This window comes from Gymnodraco acuticeps, unplaced genomic scaffold, assembly GCF_902827175.1.
Source record: "Gymnodraco acuticeps unplaced genomic scaffold, fGymAcu1.1, whole genome shotgun sequence".
Taxonomy (NCBI): Eukaryota; Metazoa; Chordata; class Actinopteri; order Perciformes; family Bathydraconidae; genus Gymnodraco; species Gymnodraco acuticeps.
In genome coordinates, this window is record NW_022991375.1 from 2,313,674 (window position 1) to 2,334,673 (window position 21,000).

The following is a 21,000-nucleotide window of genomic DNA, read 5'->3' on the forward strand; positions in this document are numbered from 1 at the left end:
ATCATTTTGAATGACCATCACAAATCCATTGTGTACCTTTACAAAGTACTCCAGGAAAAAAAAGCTTTTCAAACTGAAAGAATGTCGGTTCAAGGGCACACTTTCACAAGCACATCTAAAACAGAAACCATTCTTTCACAGTCAGTGCTTATTTATAGTCAAAACTACACACTTATTAACATGTCTTTGTTTCCCAAGTGGTTTAGTATCCAAGCAGTAATTAATGTTGCAAAAGCAGTCTCTTTTTAAATCCCCCATTACAACAGATTTACTTTTTACTTGATCCTCAATAAACTTGATGCTGAGCAGCATTCCTGGAGAGTGCTTCATTCACATATACTATGCACTCATTCTGTTAAGTGCTTTTCCCTTGTCTTCTCCATATGGGGTAGCAAGCTACATATGCTTCAAGCCTTACTGATCGTATCGCATTGGACCTAATGGCCCACAAAAAGGCCGTCGGGACTTTGTCTGGAGAGGTATGAAGAACTAATGGGTTAGGCAGAAAGACTTACATCTTCTTGCTGAAAGTCAAATATAGCTTGTAGGTTGGGGTAAACTGTCTCATGTGCAGGGATATTCAAATGAGGAACTTTCTGTTGCCAAATATATTATTGATGGACTGAGAGTGTGTTATAATGTTCCAGGGATTAATGGTGGCTATAAAATAAAAATCCCAATTCCTTCCCCAATTCAACCAAAGAGACACAATTCCCATACCGTAGATTTTTTAATGTCACCTGTTTAACTTCACATATTAATGACGTGCCAGTGATTGCACTTTTCAAATGTGTTCCTATGAAGGTTTTCTGAAATGTGCAAGATTCCTGTCATCACCAGCAGATGTGTTTTTTTAGACAAAACCTGCATAGCTGTTTCCCCCATGCGTCCAGTCGTCATGCTAACCTTGTTAGAGTTTGGTGTGCAGGTAGCAGACGCAGATACAGATGCTGAGGCAGCGAGAACATGTAATGATTTCATTGAAATTGCAGGCATGGATTTGAGAAGACAGGCAAGACAAAAAGACAAGGTCATGGCAAACGGATCTAAATGAACAAAAGGACTGGGCTAATACATGTGATGGACTTATGTGGCGGTTAATTACATTACATGTTACTTAGACGCTTTTATCCAAAGCGATTTACATACTCAATACTGTGGATAATCCCCACAGGAGCCATTTTGGGGTGAAGTGTCTTGCCCAGGGACACATCGACATGCTGACTGCAGTGGGGTTTGAACCTGTGCTCCCCTGATCCGAACACCAACGCACTATTCCACTGCGCCACATGCCCCCCCACTAATCACAGTGGTGCAGAAAATAAGAAAATGGCGGAAAAGCACACAAATGCAGGAAGAATAGCCAGAAGAAGAAAATAAACCAAAAAATCCTTGAATGAACTAATGAATGAACAACAAAGGAGAATATGGATCAGGACATGATAAAATATGCAAGCCATCTGCTGACTTGATCTATTTAGTGTATAGACATCAGACAATCTTCTCATCTAACACTAAGCGTCCTTATTATCCCCCTAGTAATATAGAAAAACTTTTAACTGAAAGCTCAAATTGATGTCATTTGTGCCGAAACATGTCTCTTTCAGAATATCCCATTTTGAGACAAATCTACTCGCTCATGCACACCCAGAGGTCATAATTGACTTGTGTGATTTCAAAGCTCTGGCATGATGATAGTTTGTATAGATCTTCTCTTCCTAGACGGCATTTTGGGATCAATTTTTCCATCTTCTTCCTTCTGTTATCGCCTCGTCTCTGAATGGTGTTTTTATGTGTTTTTCTTTGTTTCTTCTCTACCTCTTTTCAAATAAGAGATGTGGCTGCGTCCTTGACTGAGCTTTCCAGCATGTCGGATCCATACATTATAGTCTTTTGATAAACAGGAAATACTTTTTGGGCTGAAAAGATGGAGTCTTCGATTCAGTCTGGAATGAGATTGAGGGGGAAATGCACTTAAATTGACAATAAAAAGATGTTGGTGAATTCTAGATCTCAAACAATTCAGCACAGCCGTCAGGAAATGACGGTTATCCAAGGTGATGTTTTCAGATTGTTTAGTTTTTTTCTTCAAGTCATATGTTACATTTACAGGGAAACAAAGAAAAGCCACACATCATAGCTTATGAGCTTGAACCAGGTATTGTTTGATATTCCTGTGAAAAATGACACAAAAAATGCAGCCAATTAATTTCCTGTCCATAACCTATAGATTAACACTTCAATCTAGACTTCACTTGAATGTATGCAAATGAGATAGTGGGTAGGTATATATTAGGATGTAGGACAGAGAATTAGAAGTGGTTTTCTACAGATGATATCTGGGTCTAGCATAAATGATAATAATAGTAATCTTTGTACTATCAATAACGAATAGGAAATATGTGGGGAATTCAAGGGTTCTCTGGTTAGCAGTCAGCACTCCTAGCCTAAATTCTTGGCAGATGCAGTTTCAATTTTATTTGTCATCCCAATTCTAAGTAGCCTACCATCAGTGTTTGTCTTAAAGCCAACACTAACAGGCCTACTATCCATCAACCTTTCACGGTGACTTATAGGATGTCTATCTGCTAAAAAGCCTGCCCCATGGTTCCTCTGTGGGGTGTGGAAAACAACTTCTAGGTCATCCTAACTGTTCAAACTGTGGAGTGATGGGCTTCCAACGGAGACTCTCTGAGCCAACGCAAAGAGAACCGATGTGAATTTGAATCTCACATGCACTCAGTTTCTAAACTGGCAGATCTGCTGCTGCCATCCTGCAAAAGTGGAGTCTCAGCTGGAGATAATTAATGACTATCAACTATTTTGGTCTCTCTGTCTTTCTTCTTCCTCTTTTGCTCACACAATATAACGTTACTCTTTTATGACGATTTACATATCAATGGGTACACTTTCTCCCCATCTCTCAAATACAAACACTCACATAATGGAGAAATGCAAAATGCCGTTAACTGCGATGCCTCTGCTGCAGTGTTTTGCATTTTTTAGATTAAGGATTGCTGATTCTGTTTTCTCCAGAGAACATAATCCCGATTTGAAACAGCCATCTGTTTGTTCAGTCAGTCACTTTCACGGTAGACAACTTGTTTTCTGTTAGTTGTAACTTGCTATTCTTTTCTTTCTCTCTAGGGACTCGCCTGTGAGAGGACGATATGAAGGTAGCGGGCTCCCTTTGGATCCTTTGGTTTGTCCTTGTGGTAAGCTCTTATTTTTGCATTCAAGGAGTGCTGTAAATCAAACATACTATTATTTTCCCGCCTATTATGTATGCTGCACACGTGTGTTTAAACATAGCATTCCATTTTCATTAAATGGACATGTAATATGTTGAGGTCTAGTGGTTTTCTTTCTCAGCAAAACATCTCATGATTAATTTTCACTTACCATTAATAATTGATAATTATAGTTAAAGCTCTGCTTGTTCATTACAAACTTGAATGACCCCAAAGAAAGAATATGTGATTTTTGACTGCACGTGTCTGCATGTTCTTATATCTGCATGTTCTTATATCTGCTCTATTGTATGCAGATAAAACACAGCTGATATTTGTATTTAAAGATGGTATGTTTATTTACATAATATTGAAATGTTTGTAATGCACTTATATCGAATTATAGTAGTGGGTTTATAATTTTGGATTGTGTTGTATTGTGCATCTGTGGTACTTCTGGGACTTTCTTCCAGATATGTATTGCAAGGTGTCAGAAATAGCATCGGCATAACCTCCATGCAAACAAAGAGGAAGCATTCATAGGCTTCATAAATGCTCCATGTGCCTATTAAAAAGTGTACAGTGTGGCATAATTCCCCGCACTATCAACATGGTCACAACAGTGCACTTTAGTCATGCAAGCCACATGACAACATTCAATAAAACATGCCTCAACAAATACATCTTCCGATTAACCTAACCATGTAAAAAATTAAGGCTACAATGACTTTAGACCTCTGGCAACTGATGTCAACGGCGGCCCTAAAATATACTTTTAAAAAGGAGAAGCGTTAACGGTTGTACAATGCATGTAACATTAAGATAAACTAAAATGTACCTTCTTGTTACAGCAAATTTGTTTATGTTTTAATAGGTTTGGATATTCTACATTCCGATATACAGTATCTGATCCAGTGAAAACATCTTGAAATAGTTAGAGAATTTAAAAACGTAACACCGAAAGTTTGATCTGTACCCTTCAAAATAAAAGTCTCTGCCAAATCCACATTTATAGTTTTTTGCTATGCCCCTTTCATACAAATATAACCAAATCAAAGAGAGTTGTTGACGTTCCTGCGATGATACACCTAGAACATTAAGCATTACCTAAATCCTGAATTTAATGTCAGGGTATTGAGGGTTGGAGTAGGAATTGATGTGTTGTGCCCACCAAATGTGCAGTATTCATCTGAGTTGCTTGCCAACGAAATGTAATGAGTTTTAAGGGTTGAGTCATATTAACACGGGGCATAGAGTGTTTGAGAAATTATATCAATGGGTTTAATAGGGGTGTTGCAATCATCAGTCAAATATGTTAACAGAAACGTAATATTTCACACTTTGGCACCATGTTATTTAATTAAAAAAAGATACTGATCTGCCTAATGAAGGGTTGCTGAAGGGTTGCTAATTAAATAAATCACACTTCCAAATGTGTTTTTAATGGACTTGCGGTTCTCTTTACAAATCACAGCACACCTATTTGCTTAATGAGGTTTCTGTAATAAATGGAAGTTTCAACACCATGTTGGAAAGCTCAGAGATTATATTTGACTTGTCTCTGACAGGCTGAAGCTTTTAGTGCTGAGGTATTTATCATGAATCAATGTCCCTTATGGAAAAAACGGTTGTTCCACTATCCCTCGGTGTCGGTGTGAAGTTTGAATTTCCTTTGCTGTTCAGCATCAAACTTGACATTGAGGTCCAGAATAGTATCCCTGCCAATGGTGTATGCCTGATATACCTGTGCTGTTCTGCTTTATGTTTCTGTACTTTCTCTTATGATCGCTCTTGTCATATGTTGATTTAAGAAGAAACGTGAAATGTAACAGGTGAGAAGAGTCCTCAGAGTACATCTTTATTTTCTCATCTGTTGATATTGGTGGTGGCCTGGTGGTCGTATGTATGACGTCATTTACTTCAGTGTTTGGAGTGACATCATATGTACGGCTGCTAAACTGCTACATGGGACATCGGCATTCTCACAAAAGTCACTGTATCGGTGTTTTGCCTTTTTACAAGCCTTTTTCAGACAGGTAAGAATTTTATTTTGGTTTTACGGGAATTCCATTTGCCTGCTAAAAGACACAAGGGGAACAAGGTTTGTATTTTAATGTGACAAAACATGTGGAGACAATCCGACATGCAAAGTCTGAAAATACCTTCAATAATTCAAAAAATGCAAGTGCATGAGCCTGGTTCTCTGAGAGGCTTACATTTAAAAGATTTACGAGATAAGTCAGACCAAAATGGGCTTTTTATCCTTCAGTGAGAAGCATTATCAAAATCAGCATTTCACACTCAAAGATTCTTCCTTTTTAATGCAACGTGCAAATATTAACAATAGAGCAGAGATACGTTTAATTTGAAGGAAATCAGATTCTTAACCGTTTTGTGATCTTCCAAACACACTTTAATTGGTTACATGTACCGTGTAGATAAATCCTTATCAGAACAGCTTTGAAGAAGCTTCAAACACTTTACATGCTTATTCTTTCATTTCATCTTATCTTTAGTAAGGGTGCATGTCTAAGCCTGATAAGACTGGGAATCTTTATAAATGTAGCCAACATCATCAAAAATAATATTTATGCTTACAGTCAATGCATTTATGATCAAATCAGCAAACACACAACAAACTCACTAACAAGTCCCTATCTACACAGCATACTGTTTTCCAAGTCAAACATGTTTCCCCCCCCTTTCTTCTCACCCCTCATGTTGTCTCCACAGCGCAGGGTGGCTGGAGTTGCTGAGTCAATCTCAGACCCATCACTCAGGCCTGGGCTTAGCTTGACAGATGGACAGGACCAGGCGGTGAGCCAGGATCAATATAAATGTCTTAAGCTGTCCAACCGAGACCAGCAAGAGAACAGAACCGGTGAGGCCAGAATCATTTAAGTCCTCTTGAGGCCAAATTGATTACCTGTTGGAGAACATCCCAGGTGTAATAATGTTGTAAGGCGGTGGATGAGAGCAGATTACTGTTGTTATTCTTGTTAAAGGTAATGGTAGTGTTGCTGTAGCTGTAGAGAACTTGTGTTACAACAAAAGACAGAAAATATGTGTTGGTAATAACCCACTCGGTGCATTTTCTCTTCTTTTTCTATTTCCTTTCAAGGTACGTTCTGTGGCCGTATGTGGGATGGCTCTTTATGCTGGGATGAGACTCCAGCTGGGACGTCAGTAACACAAAACTGTCCAGATCACCTTGACCTGGACCCGACTGGTAAGAAGAGATGTTCACTTCTGGCAACATTAGAAAACAAGACTCTTGAACTTTGGTTTTAATGTCAGCAGGAAACAGAGGAAACGATCAAATCTTCTGTGTGATGGAGGTCATGGGGCTGATTGTATGAACAGAGCTCCAATGGCCAGCATGGGGCTTGAAGACTCTTGGACGATTCGATTTTGTATTGTATGTGTGCCGGTCAACAGAACGTTTTTATGCTGAGCCCTGAATTTTAAGCTTTTGTTCGTCAGCTGTGAGCCTGCAAGCTGACTGGGAATGTCCAATGAATGCCCTCTTGAGGCAGAAGTTATACTTCTAAGAAACTTTAGATTATTTTGGCTTCCTTTCTACCAAATCTAACCGCATTATAATGTAAGTGTCCCTGACTAAAGTGCATAAAGTAATTGCATTTTCCGCATCATGTCCTCAGCAGATATGATTTATGTTAGACAGTATAGATTTTAAAAGGAAGATTTTTTAAATAAATCCTTATAAAAGTATTAACTATCCAAATTCATTGATTCACTCAGATAACACATGGCAATACAAACAACACTTTCAGTACATCTCTCAATAACTGATTCATTCAAATTTCTTGCCAACTGTTCGATTTTACAAGATTGCAATTGAACACAACATCATACCTTAAAATGTGCCCAATCCTAATTGTTTGAACTTGAACGCATCAATGTTCTTAGCTTTTAGCATAAACTAGCTCTCTTTCCGATTTTAACTGTGATTTGTTTTGAACAATTACAGACTGTATTCTCGTGAAATCCAGTTCAAGGTAATTCATTAGTCCATTGTGTTCTATCAATCAGAATAAATGGAAACATATGTATTCATATTGAAATTGACTGTGGGACTGCGGGATGAGCATTTGTTACATTGTGAGGAATGCATGGCCCAATAATGTCTAGTTTGAGAAATCCACAGTGCAGTCATGTCTGATTTAGGAGATGCAATATGATGGAGGGGAGGGGGGTGAGGAAAAGGACAAAGAGGACTGAAGGGTACATGAAGAGAAACTTTTAAAAAAAAGAAGGATTACAAAAAAAGAAAGAGTCCGAGAGATAGATGGGGAGAGATAATGTGAATGAGAAGTGTTTTTGTAGACTCATAAAGCATCTTCCCAAAATGCCTGTGACGTTAAGTGTCCCCTTGTGGCTGCTTATTTGAAAACTGATGGTGCTGATATGAGGCTTCTGGGAGAGACGTACAGTTGGAAGAGGATGCTGAACAGTTGATGAGCTGTCGGAGATGACTAGGCTGAGGCTGCTGTTGTCAGGACGATGTGATCTCATTCAGACCTACACTACATGTGGTTTCAAGCCGGAGCCGAGATTTGAGAATTTGCCAGAAAAAAAGGGATTTTTTTCTGTTTGACATAACGTTTGATGATGGGTGCCATGTTACATTAATCACATTCAGCATCCAATTTATGTGTTGGATTGATGCTGGAGAAAAAGGCAGAACAAAGAAAATAAGAGGTTCTCTGCTGGACATGAACATCAAACAGAAGCAATCATTTGCTTTTTAATAAGGTAAAGCTTTTAGGTGAATCATCAATGGAGTATTCAATTGTGAAGTCATTGCATGTTATTCTTTTTTTACAGAAAAAGTGACCAAATATTGTGCCGAATTTGGTAACTGGGTCGAGACTGGGTCCAATTGTCAACCAGCTTCAAAGAGCAAATTGGAGGTATTTTGCTTTCGCTTTAAGTAATATAAGAATGAGATGGTGCTAGCTTTAGCTGCTCTGTGCTCTCATTATCACACTGAACTATCTTCATATTTCTTAGACGGAAGTTCCCCATTTTTTATTGGATGCGCCTGGAGAGCCGACCACAAAGTCCATAGCGCTTAATGCAGAAAAAGGCAGTGTTATGGAAAAAATGATCCTTGAGAATGAAAAGAAATGCTCAGAGAAAATTAAGCAAGATCCGCCTTATAACAAATCAGGTAGCTATTAAGTGTAACTCTAATTTCACGCCGGACAAACTTATGAACAAACGGCCTGTAACGTTTTTTGCTGTTTTTTTAGGCCTGCACTGCAGTCGTAATTGGGATGGCTGGCTGTGCTGGGAGGACACCGCAGCAGGAACCCACGCTTCACAAAACTGCCCCAATTATTTTGGTGACTTTGACCCCACAGGTGGGCGGAGAGACTTTGCTGCTCTGTTGCTATCGTGTTACCCTGGCAAGACAAATTCACCTTTAATTATATGTTGACAGTAATTCAAGAAATTAGATTTAATCACGTAATTGTGTTTTCCAGAAAAGGTAACAAAGTTCTGTGCCGAGGACGGTCGGTGGTTCCACCGTCCTGAGTCCAGCATTATTCGGACCAACTATACACTCTGTACCACCAACCATGAGAAGAGACTGAGGGTAAAGTATTGTTGACAAAATACACTTTCTGTTGTGTATTTATTGTTCAGATTATGCATAAAACCTCAATGCTGCTTATTCTTTCTGCAAATTCAGGGCATGTAGTCTTTTCTGCAATTACAGAATAATGGAATATAACAATTTGGCACAACAATCGTATGAGTGGCCTCCAAAAATGTAGTAAACAGGATGAGCACAGTGTTCTTCTGTAACAAAGAGCCACAGTTTTGCAGTGTTATGACAACATAATGCTACTTGTGCCATTGCTCATCCTCAAAATAAATATAGGTAGCACTCCACTTCTGAAATGTTTTCTTATAAGTATACAACTGTCTTGTTTTGCTTTGCCTACTGAGATTTAATTTGATAGCAATAAAGATCTCTCTCTGCGTTCTTTGAAACATTATTGCAGTTTATTTTCAAGTTTGACCCTTTATATATACAGTCTATGGTTTGACCCAGACCTTAGACTAAAAAGGAGTATTGCTCATCAGGAATCAAATCTCCCTTTCTCAAATTGTCTAAACCAGTGGTTCTCAACTGGTGGGTCGCAACCCAAAAGTGGGTTACGGACCCGTTTCGAGTGTGTTAGTGAAAAAAAAAAATCCTTTTTTTTTTTTTTTTTGGGAGAAAAAGTCAAACTTTTATTTTGAAGGCCCGATTTTCTAACGCTGTGCGTCGGCGTTGGACTGAATGTACCGGAGACCATAAACGGTTTTGAAAACTTCTGTCACGTAGTGATCATCTTCTCAATAAAACATCTTTGCTGATGTTTTTTCGAGTCTTCTGGCCAATCAGAATCAAGATTGTTGCCGGAAGTCCCCACGGAGAATAACTTAGCGGTAGAACTATTCTTTATACATCCATGGGTACAACTTCAGATAAAAATGAACACATAATGAAATATGACCCCGGTTTGATGATTGACAGGTCACAGAACAATGGGAGCTATCTACCCTTACCCACAATTTAAACTATTTCACACAGACTATCTCCTCTTTACTCTTCTCTCTGTGTGGAGCAGCAAGTTCAGCTGTCAGAACAAAGTGAAAAACAAACAATGGCATAAAATATTATTAATTAATATTTTATTTTCTTCTCAGAGTGTACCAGAATGTGTAGTTTATATGTTAGTATTTCAAAAAATCTCCTGGGGGAGAATCCCCCCAGACCCCCCTTCTGGGGTATAGGTTTTCAGCACGTGTGCCTTTTTATGTTACACAGTTCAGCTTTGATTCCATCATCTCATTAAACCTTATTTAAAAGCATTATTTTGTTCTGTGAAGGGATATAAGGGATATATGCACTGTACTTCACTTTAATTAATATTGTATGCTGCAAAGCGTATATATTACTGCAGGATTTTTTGTTGAATAGATTTGAGTGGTTAAAAATGTCGGATCGCGATCTATTGACTAAGGAAAAAGTGGGTCCCGAGGCCTGACCAGTTGAGAACCACTGGTCTAAACCATGTTATCCAATGTTGTAACATATTTTGTTGTTATTGTTTACAGAAACTGAAGATGCTTGAGTACGAATACAAATGCCTCCGGAAAATAAATCGAGACCCACCTTATAACAAGTCAGGTACTAAAACTGTCCAATGAGTCTCACTGTTATTTTGTTGTAAATCCATGTGATATTACCACGATGAGGATTTTGGGAAATAGCAGCCAGGAAACATTTTTCATTATGATTTTGTGTTTTCTCTGTCGATGCTTCAGGGTTGCACTGCAGTCGTAACTGGGACGGCTGGCTGTGTTGGGACGACACTCCAGCGGGAACATACGCCTCGCAGAACTGCCCCGATTACATGTTTGACTTTGACCACACAGGTGAGCAGTATGTCTAAATAATTCATCCCTTTTTCTACCACATTGTCCTGTTTGCAAAGAAGATCGACTAAACCGTTCATTTGTCCACTGCAGTTCAAATAAAGGATTTCTGATTCTGAAATTGCTTTGATGATTATAAAGTAAATCTAATGGGACTAACGTTTATGGCTACTCAGATTCATAGAAAAGTGGAAATGTATAGAAATGTTTAACATTAGTATATTTATCACGTTATTTTTCTTCTTAGAAAAGGCTAATAAGTACTGTGGAGAAGACGGCCAGTGGTTTCACCATCCAGAGAGCAATAAGACTTGGACAAATGATACTCTCTGTGCTGTCAACACTAAGGATCGGTTGAAGGTAATGTATCCTGATTTACTGTAATAACTACTCAATGCTTCCAATATATACCGTACAGATTTTTCAAAGAGATTCTCAGTAATTCAGTTTATACTTCTGTGGTTTTTCTGCATTTCATAGCCTGAAAGGAAGATGACTGATAGTCGAAAAAATTATAATTCCAACTCAATATGATTTCACTTCATCAATAAATTAGAGATTGAAAAGAAACAAAATAGTAAATCATGTTTTGCTCGGCTATAAGGGTGTTAGAAAATATGAATGTAGTTTTGCGTTGGTTATGTGATTCTGCATTGATCGTCAGAGTTTGCGGTCATATTTCTTTCTTTCTTCTCAAAAGAGAAAAAGGATAAGCACATTTTTGCAATTAAATGCAACTTGTCAAGTTTTCTTTCCCATAGCCACTGTTTGGTCCTGATTGATATTGACTTTGTGTTTGTGTGTCTGTCTAAAAGGCAGCCGCACAACTCTCAGGGGAAACTGAGATACTGACTGCTGAAGAGGCCACAGTCGGCCCCATGGTTAACCCAGAGGAACAGGAAGTTGTGAGAAAGAAGATCCTCGACAGCCAGTACAACTGCATCGAGAGAATGCGTCGAGATACACCTTATAACAAATCAGGTAGAGATATGATCTAGCACTCATCATGCCATCTTTAACCTCTGTGGTCGTCTCACTTTCTTTGTTGCTGTGTCTGCGTCACAGCGCAGCACTGCAGTCGTAACTGGGACGGCTGGCTGTGCTGGGGCGACAGTCCAGCGGCAACATACGCCTCGCAGAACTGCCCCAATTATTTTGTGGACTTTGACCCGACAGGTGAGCCGCACGACTCCAGAGACGCTGATTTAAAGGTCCTCTGATGCAGGAGGGATTCACCTCTGACACTGTTGACTGTTTTTCAAGAACTACTAAATATGAATTGCTAAGACGATGAATTATTCACCAAGGCTGACAGAACCTGAATATATGGACACTGTGAAGAAACTTGGAGACTATGCATTAATTCCTTAATTGTTACTTACAGAAAAGGCCACTAAATACTGTGGGGAGGACGGGCAGTGGTTCCGCCACCCGGATACCAACAGGACTTGGTCCAACTACACACTCTGCAACGAAAACACCAACGCAAAGTTGAAGGTAATATATCTAAGATGCTTTCATAGATGGTGATGACAGTGTGATGGGTCAGCATACTCTTTCCTTTACTTTTGCATGGAGTCGTCTGGTATTTGGAGTGTGGGCAGATGATATATAGTCGGACGTAGTTGCCCATAAATATTGCTGCAGAGACCAATATTAACAGGCTTTCTATTTCCAAAAGACATTACTCTCCTGTACTAAGCTCCACAGAAATATTTAGAGATGACAAGTTACATGCAGGCCCTCCGTCCTTCAGGCTTTATAGTCATAAAACAGAGGATTCTAACTACAAATTAGCATTATTAACAACCCTCTTATCACCAGGCTGCTGTACTAAGCCACTAACAACGTTTCCCACATGGAAACCAGATCAGGAAACCACACAGCGTACACCAGTGTTGTGCTGGAAGAGACATCATCAACTTTACATGCCTTTTGATCAACACTGCAATTCATTTTACAGAACACTTGTACAATTTAGTCAGTATTGACCCTGCTATATCTTATGGTCAAACCATGCTGTTGTATGAGGTTAGTTTAATGTGTTTGTTAAAAGCTATTTTAATTGATAAAAAATATAAAACAATGATTATACTTTTACTGACTTTACAAACAATTAAAATACATGTATTAATGTTTAATGTGTATTATAAATGCTGTAATTCATGTTACATTTACAGTTAAGACACATTTCTATCAATTGTGCACAAATACCCACTATTCATAATATAAGATAGATCATTACAATTATTAATTAAAATCAGATTTAATAATCAGTGAGGGTGATTTGGTGTTACCATATGTTTTGATATTTTGATATAATGTAAAGTATTTCTCTACAAGTTTGAATGGAAAAAGCACACTGTGCCAAATTTCACTTTTGCAAGTTTACATTTTCAGATTTTCCTTTTTGGAAACGTTTCCATATTTTATTCTGTTGATTGGGCATCTTATTGACAACAAGTTTGCCAACTCCGCCAAAACTCTGCCCTGCTATCCCATCTGCAAAAGAGAAAACGATTGCAAATAACAACAACAAAAAACAAAAGAACTGCAGGAAACCGCGTCTCCATCCAGGCAGCGGACTTTGCAGCTGTCCTGGCAAACCTGGGAGAAAGACTCAAAGTCTGCTGATCGATCAGAAACACAGATCAGCTCCATCTGTTGCCACAGAAACCCGAGCTTTGCTGCCTCAGCCTCGCAGCTTTAGGAAACCTCTTAAACAAACAGCCTCAGCACTAAAACCCCAAAGAGAAACAAGGCAAAATAAACGGTGCACGATTTTCTGATAAGACTGAGTTGATGCCAACTTAAGCTCTTAATTCCTTTTTTCACGAGCAAGGACCACACCATGAACTGAGATGTGAGCACAGCATTATAGTTTAATTCCTTGCAGCAATCTGAACACTTTTCTCTGTATTTATCAACCCTGTTGTTGTGTCTCTATAAAAGCTACGCAAATCTTAAAATATAGAATAAAACAAAGATGTCACTTTATTAAAAAAAGTAGATTTTTGTGTAAAAATGCACATTATTTATGCTTTTTTATTTGATTTGGGTCTTCCATAGGCACAAAAGGAAACACCATGTGACACTTCAAAAACTTCATATTTCTTCTGCAAATCTTATTTTTCTCCAATAAAATGCTTCACAGTTTCTCTAACTTGTCTTTTCTCTTATTTTACAGTCAGCGTACATCCTGTTCTACATGGCAATTGTGGGTCACGCTCTCTCCATAGCCTCCCTGCTCATCTCTCTGTCCATCTTCTTCTACTTCAGGTAATCAGTTCAATTATTATTCAGCTGTCATTTCTGGTCTGATGATGCATATCGTGATGTGAATTAATATTCAGGATGGTTGTACTGAGATGAAAGCTGATTACATTACAGGTTACCTTTGTTTTCATCGTTGGCTGATTAATAGATGGTGGCTTTGCTCTTAAAGGTTGAATCATCACAGTCACTATAATCAAAGGATCAGACAGACACACAGATGGTGTTCAGCTTTTACGACCAGTCTCATCCAACCATTTCATTACTCACCATGGTCAGTCTCCTTTTATGCTTTTGTCCGCAACAGCAGTTTAAAAAAAAAAACTTGCCCAAGAGCCACACAGAAGATCTGTCAGTGTTAATGAGTTTTGATGTCATATTTTGTCATATAATCAAAAGGGCTGATTGTTTATTCCCTCGTTGAGATGCTCTGAGGCAAGTAACATCTAAAAGATTATAAGATCTAAAACTGTTAAAAATACATTAGCGCAGTGTTGAATTAAAACTGAAGACTAATTAGAAAAGTATTACTTTCTCAGCTGCTGCCAATGCAAACTATTGACCTGAAAAATACTCCTGCTGCTTCACTGAGTGTAATTTATACGCAATTTAACTGGTGCTAATTTCAAGCCAACTTGGTTTCCTTGTGCTGCACATTTATTTCAAGGATATTTAGGATTTAAAACTGGAGAGCTGTGAAGTCCGTTGAATGTGTCGGCGGTGTGATTTTATTACAAACATGTGCACCCGAGTGCATTGCTCATTAGGGTTGTTCATCCCGATTAACTGCTTAATCCCAGAGGGGAAAAAGTGCACAATTAAAGGAGATACTGCAGCTGAAATTCAATTAAGGAAGAGTTCAAAGCGCGTATAGCTAAGGAAGGTATTATATTTAGTTAATGTATGTGAATATTCATTTGGAGGTCATGAAGCCTGAGGAAAGAGTTAGCAGACATTGTTAAAACTTTATAATTTATCTTTAGGAAGGAATGAGCTTAATAAGCATGTGTAACGATGCAGAAAGGTTTATAGCTCTACGGATAACTGTGAAGAAACCTGAATACGCAGAAAATTAGTTTTATGTTCTGTAACAATATTTGGAAACGTTTCTTCGTTGGCCCTGTTGTTCATGAATTCTGCAATTGTAAAGGCAGCTGTTATCCAGAACCGATCTTGTAAGAGACCCTCAGTGTGCTGCAAAGTTTAATACACACTCGTAAATCTAGCGGCCATGTTTAGGGCAGGTGCATTGTTGCAAAACCGCATGACCCTCTAAGAGTCAAACTCTTAACTCAGCTACACAAAAACACGGCGGGACATTCACAACTCATCAAGATCTAAGTGCCGACCAATTAATAACTCAACGGAGTAACAGCGATGTTGGCTTTGAAATTACTTAATCTTTAACCAAGTCTCACACTATTTATAGCCAAAACACTTAAAATATTGGAGGCTTAATGTTGTATTAGACCCAGATGTGAAGCTTATAGTGGTATGCGATGGTGTACAGCTGCACTACGCTGTTATTTACAACTTTACATCAACCCTGTCAGGATTCCCAGATAAAAATATTCAAGCTTGCTGGGGAAAAACCTACGTGGTTAAACAGCCATCCCCGAAGATGTTGATCTGTGACGGTCCAAAAGCGCTGCCATTAGAATTCAGTCTGTGTTTTGACATCCCTTTCTAGATAAAAACCACTTGTATATAAGCATTCAACAGCTTCTGCATTTCTTTTTACGCCTGGAGGCTCCAGGCGTACACAAAAAAACTGTCTAGCTGTGGCTCCAGCCTGGAGCCACAGCTAGACTGTTTTTTTGTGTCGGAGATAGCAGCTGCCTCTGCAGAGTGAGACGGTGAAAATGTGCTTTTTGTGTATTCGGTTTGGTCCTGGCTTGAGAGAATGCGCTGCTCTTCTTGTTTTTCACGAGTCTCTGGGGTTTTTATGGCTCAACAAAGATACAAATTCTCCATGGCCAATAAAAGGATATGACTTCTTAAACTGTGGAAGACATTTTTATAGGAGGCTATATTCTACAAAAATATATTTGGTGTATGGTTTCATTCAGCTTTAAACACCCTCTGACCTGCAGTTCATTTCATGGCCTTAAATAAAGCAGTACTTAACCATTACACACAATAAACCTACTGGATAGAAATTAATTGTAATGATTTTCATTAGAATAGATATTTTCACTTTGCCTTTCAAGCATTTCATTATGTGGCCAGCAAAGGTAATGAGGACTACCCTCGGGATCCATTATACATTATTTAACTGCATTTATAGCTTGTACAGTACAGAGCATTTAGAGGCAATCCAATTCATTATAACCAGAGATTTACGATACCAACCACAAAGAATTCTGAAATGAAAGATCCCAATTATATAACAGACTGTAGCAACATATTAAAACCTCATTAAAGCAGTAGGCTATTAGCCTGCCGATCACTTTTCCTCCTGTTTACGTTAACATTTGTAGCAAGTGTTTAGTCAGAAAGGATTGTTTTCCATATTTGAAGATGCTATTTCTTAAGATTACCTCATCATTTAATGGTATGTTAAGCTTCAAATTAAATTGTTTCTTTTCACACAGGAGCCTGAGCTGCCAAAGGATCACCCTGCATAAGAACCTCTTCTGCTCCTATGTGTTCAATTCAGCCCTCACCATCATCTCCCTCGTAGCTGTGGTCAATAATCCTGAAGTTGTTGCCAGAAACCCGGTGAGTAGCCTCTTTCACCACCAGGACAACCACTAATCTTACTTTAAGCACTTCAATATATCCAAAGTGGGGTTGGAAACTAACACAATGTATCTGTCAGACTAGCTACATGCTAACATGTTTACAACATCAATGCTAACAGGTTTGTTTACTGTGCAGGCCACACCACCTTAGCTTAGCATGTTGCTATGCTAAAATGTGCTAGTTTTAACAAAAGCCAAATAAAGTTGGATCTTATCTCATCAAAGGGAATCTCACTAGTTTAACAGTTATTTAAAACATTATTTGTTTAAAGGTCACATGTCATGACCATTTCTACTGATCATAATTCCATTGTTGAGGTCTACTAGAATAGATTTATATTGTGCAATTTTCCAAACCCACATTGGTTTGTTGGAGCTCCTGCCCCCCTCCCTGTGAGCCCACTGTGCTCTGATTGGTCAGCTCGCCCACTCTGTTCTGATGAGTCCACCACCGTTACAGTGGAACATCAGTGATTATGTGTTACAATGGCGTTAGCAACCAGAAAATGACACCAGTAATGACAAACAGATGAGAATGCTGCGTGGGGTCTGGGTACCGTGTTGGCGGGACAGTGTGAGCTGGGTTAATTTCCTGCTTGCTGCGTGGGGTCTGGGTACCGTGTTGGCGGGACAGTGTGAGCTGGGTTCATTTCCTGCTTGCTGCGTGGGGTCTGGGTACCGTGTTGGCGGGACAGTGTGAGCTGGGTTAATTTCCTGCTTCCTGCTTGCTGCGTGGGGTCTGCGAGACTGCGAGACAGCGAGACAGCGCGAATGGACGCGGGAAGGGAGGGGGCTGCAGCACCCCCCATCTGCGAGGCTCCACTAGCACCCGCACCCCCAAACGCATCACACCTACAGTGTAAGCGCGCCACAGTTTCGCCTCTGCGAGGCTCCACTAGCACCCCCCCCCCCCCCCAGCGCGGTATTTTCTGTGTTTTACTCGCTACAGGGTGTAATCTGAGGGTTTGTGACTCTGCAGACCGTTTACATGCATAAAAACCTTCATAACACACAAGGGGACGGGACATGGGACCTTTAAGTTTAGCATGATAACATGCGAACATTAGCTAATAAGCACATAGCAATTTACAGCTGAAGCTTATGAGAATGTCATTGGTTTTTCACGAAGGCTCTTCAGTCATTAACCAAAATATTGTATCTGATAATGGCACCAAAGGTGAAGTTATTGGAACACCAAAAATATGACTAATAATATCCACCGGCAAAACGGCTAGCACATTTTCAAAATAAAGCAGCCAATGATTAGATTGTTTTTAAGCTGGTGAATGATTTATAAATCTATGAACCACTTGCATATTTTATTGTAGCCAATATCTATTGTGCAATATTTGTCAATCTGGACGAAGTGGTGAATGTTCACCGAAAGAGCCAAATGCTAGCATTACAAAAAAAAGGAAATACCAGTTAGCAGAATTTGATTTATGGAGGAGGATTAGTTCCACTGTCTTGAAATGAGATACAAATGCATTCACAATTTATGCTAAACCATATAAAAATTCAAAGAAGAATTTCCATGATCTTTTAAAAATGTATATGTTTATGCAGGGCCAGGGGATCAAGGAAGCTACATTCAAATAGATTGCTCTATTCTATATTTTAAATATTTAAACATTTGTAGTCAGACTTTTAAGTACATCCTAATTAGTGCTCACAGTGCCGTATATTGGCAGTATTATGGGTTTTTGCTCTCTTCCACATACAGTACTCCTACCCAGAGTTTTGAAGCCACACTGAATGCATTATGTGAATTCTTTGGACCCCGAGGTCTGCTTTGGTAGAGATGATAAATCTGTCTTGTTGGAATGCCTCACTATCAGGCCTGGACATAAATTCATGTGTTACTTTTCAAGAAACACTCCTTTTGGAAATATAAATAAGAAAAACCTGCAAACTATTTGATTGCTTTTTTCTTAACGGTTGTTATCGGAGGGTTTTTACAATTCCAAAAAAGGATCATATCTTACCTTTTATGTAGAACAGAATATAATTTACCACATGCAGAAATAGCGAACAGGATTGTAGCAGTTGGCTCACCGTTCATACTACCCCATCAGATCCTAGCCAGTTTCAGCTTGAGCGTATCTGGCCCGACAAAGTACCCGAAACAACGGCGGAGTCAGCGGTAGCCTGAGCCTGGTTTGGGTTTTATTTTCTGTCCTGCTGATGCTCCTTTTTCATTCATTCACCAAATCTGTCTGGCTCATCCTGGCCGCCGTCTTTTATTCACATCCCATCTCTAACTGTATCCAAGGAGCAGCCAGGCATGAGAGCCATTATTATCAATGTCAACAAATATATGTATTTTTGTGCAATGGATTGCTTTCAAAGCTCCACTCGCTATTTGTCAAGAAGCTTTGTGTCGAACCTGCTACTTTCCGACTTAGAACTGTCAAGTTGTGCTAACTCGCTGCAGCATGTCAGAACAAAAATGGTCACCGTGGCCCAGCTTCTCAAGAGGATGGAGACAAATAAATCTCAAGCACCATTAGTTAGGCTTCATGCGTGTCTTTTGGGAAACATTTAGGAATTTTCAGCTGCCGATATAAGAATGATGAGCCTCTGTTCTCTGCGCTGGCGATTTAGGAAAGGTGGATTGTGGTGGAGATTTGCTCTCACAGCGAATACAAGCTCCTTTAATTCTCTATAGCGTGGCGATACAGAGTCTGGTGTAGCCTGCCAGCAGTGTGGGGGAGTGAATCCCCAAAGCTTATGTCAAACCAGGGAGGAGCCTGAAAACAAGAGAAACATCTACATGATGTCTAGCTGCTTGATTTGTAAACCAGAACATTGTCGGTAACTTTAGACAGACCTTTAGCTGCAATGCAAAACAGTTGTGAGTAAAGGACAAGAGAGCTCAGCATACGAGATGTCTGCTATAGTGGAAAGGGAAACGTAGGAAAGTGAGGGAGAGACATATGGCTAAAAGTTTAGGAGTGAATGATTGTTGTGTATTTTGAATAAGACCCCTGAGAGCAGACGTTAAAAGCAAAGCCAGCACCGTTGAGTTATACTGTGGCTGCACGCATGCTCTTTAAACACACCACAACGATCTTGAGATCCTGATTTCCTGTTTTTTTATTTTTATGTTATTGTACAAAGGTTACTTCTGTCTTTCTTCTCCATAGGCAGTTTGTATTTCAGGGGAAACAAATTGTACTTGTTTTTTTCAGAAAGCTATTATTCAAGATTACAACATGATACTTAAGTCACTCACAAAATAACTATATACACAGACAACCTAATTTAAATAATCTTAAAAACATATCAGAAAGCAGAATTGATTAGTCTGAAGAACAAAAAGTCCCTAACTTTGATTTGTTTTGTATGGTATTACAGTAGTAAGGCACATAATGAATGAAACCATTATTCTCCCAGTACAGTCACCATTATGAGCTTTTAATTTAAATATATAATGAGATTACTGTGTTATGGATCTTCATTTAAAACACAAAACAAATATTGTAGAAGAAAACACAAATATATTGATACATTTTGGATGCCAATAATATGATCCCATAAGAAATGAATGAAATGGCACTGTGGAGACGGTGTCTTTTGGTGTAGTAGCAGTATGTGCCACATGTTAAAGTGGATTTAAAGTATATATTTGTTTCTGTTTTGAAAGGAGAAACAAACCGCAACATATGAGAAATCTGTAACATTAAGCACAACTTTGTAGGTAGCTGGATTTAGATTACCACTTGTAGCCATCTTGGCTGTTATTGGAGCCACATGATCCAAAATGGGGAAGCCATCTGAGAAGAGATGAGCGAGCAGCCGTCAACATTTGAGCATTCCAAATATATGTCTCCTTAACAAATCTCCTAAGAATTGCTACTATAAGTCTAAAAGTTTCCTAGCGGTACACACGCAGAACTTGCTAGAAAAGTTTGGACTTTTTGAATAGACATGAGTACAGTTAGGTTCATTATAAGTACAGCTTAAAGCACACCCACAGAGATCTTGGTATTTATAGAAATAGCAATAATAATAATTATTAAATCAAAAGAATAGCGCAATATTGAGGCATGTCATGTTTGCACTTTGCAGAAATGTGCATAGTGCTTTATAAGTAACTACTATGTCTTTGCTGAACATGGTATTCACTTCCTTTTGCAAAGTGAGACAACACAATCAAATAGCACTCCAAATACAAAGTACATTTCCATCTATGCTCACCTCCAGGGGGGGTAAATGAATAAACATAATCTCTGTCTGCAGAGGGTAATGATTTTTGTGCCATGGGTGCCGAAACATCCTCTTAGATGTTTCTG

At 39.0% G+C, this 21,000-nt stretch overlaps 1 protein-coding gene across 2 annotated transcripts in view; it reads left to right on the forward strand.

The window, feature by feature from the left end:
• Positions 1 to 21,000, forward strand: part of calcr (calcitonin receptor) — a 57,705-nt gene that overhangs the window by 25,171 nt on the left and 11,534 nt on the right. The window contains exons 2-16 of one of the 2 annotated variants that reach the window (XM_034240858.1): positions 3,148 to 3,215; positions 5,964 to 6,111; positions 6,352 to 6,459; positions 8,079 to 8,164; positions 8,265 to 8,424; positions 8,507 to 8,617; positions 8,741 to 8,853; positions 10,368 to 10,440; positions 10,578 to 10,688; positions 10,936 to 11,048; positions 11,504 to 11,669; positions 11,754 to 11,864; positions 12,073 to 12,185; positions 13,876 to 13,967; positions 16,556 to 16,682. In XM_034240858.1, coding sequence (XP_034096749.1) covers positions 3,171 to 3,215; positions 5,964 to 6,111; positions 6,352 to 6,459; positions 8,079 to 8,164; positions 8,265 to 8,424; positions 8,507 to 8,617; positions 8,741 to 8,853; positions 10,368 to 10,440; positions 10,578 to 10,688; positions 10,936 to 11,048; positions 11,504 to 11,669; positions 11,754 to 11,864; positions 12,073 to 12,185; positions 13,876 to 13,967; positions 16,556 to 16,682 — 1,677 coding nt within the window. In that variant the 5' untranslated portion in view covers positions 3,148 to 3,170. Of the gene's footprint in view, positions 1 to 3,147; positions 3,216 to 5,963; positions 6,112 to 6,351; positions 6,460 to 6,530; positions 8,165 to 8,264; positions 8,425 to 8,506; positions 8,618 to 8,740; positions 8,854 to 10,367; positions 10,441 to 10,577; positions 10,689 to 10,935; positions 11,049 to 11,503; positions 11,670 to 11,753; positions 11,865 to 12,072; positions 12,186 to 13,875; positions 13,968 to 16,555; positions 16,683 to 21,000 lie in introns of those variants that run through there. The other variant, XM_034240859.1, reaches the window with a different exon arrangement.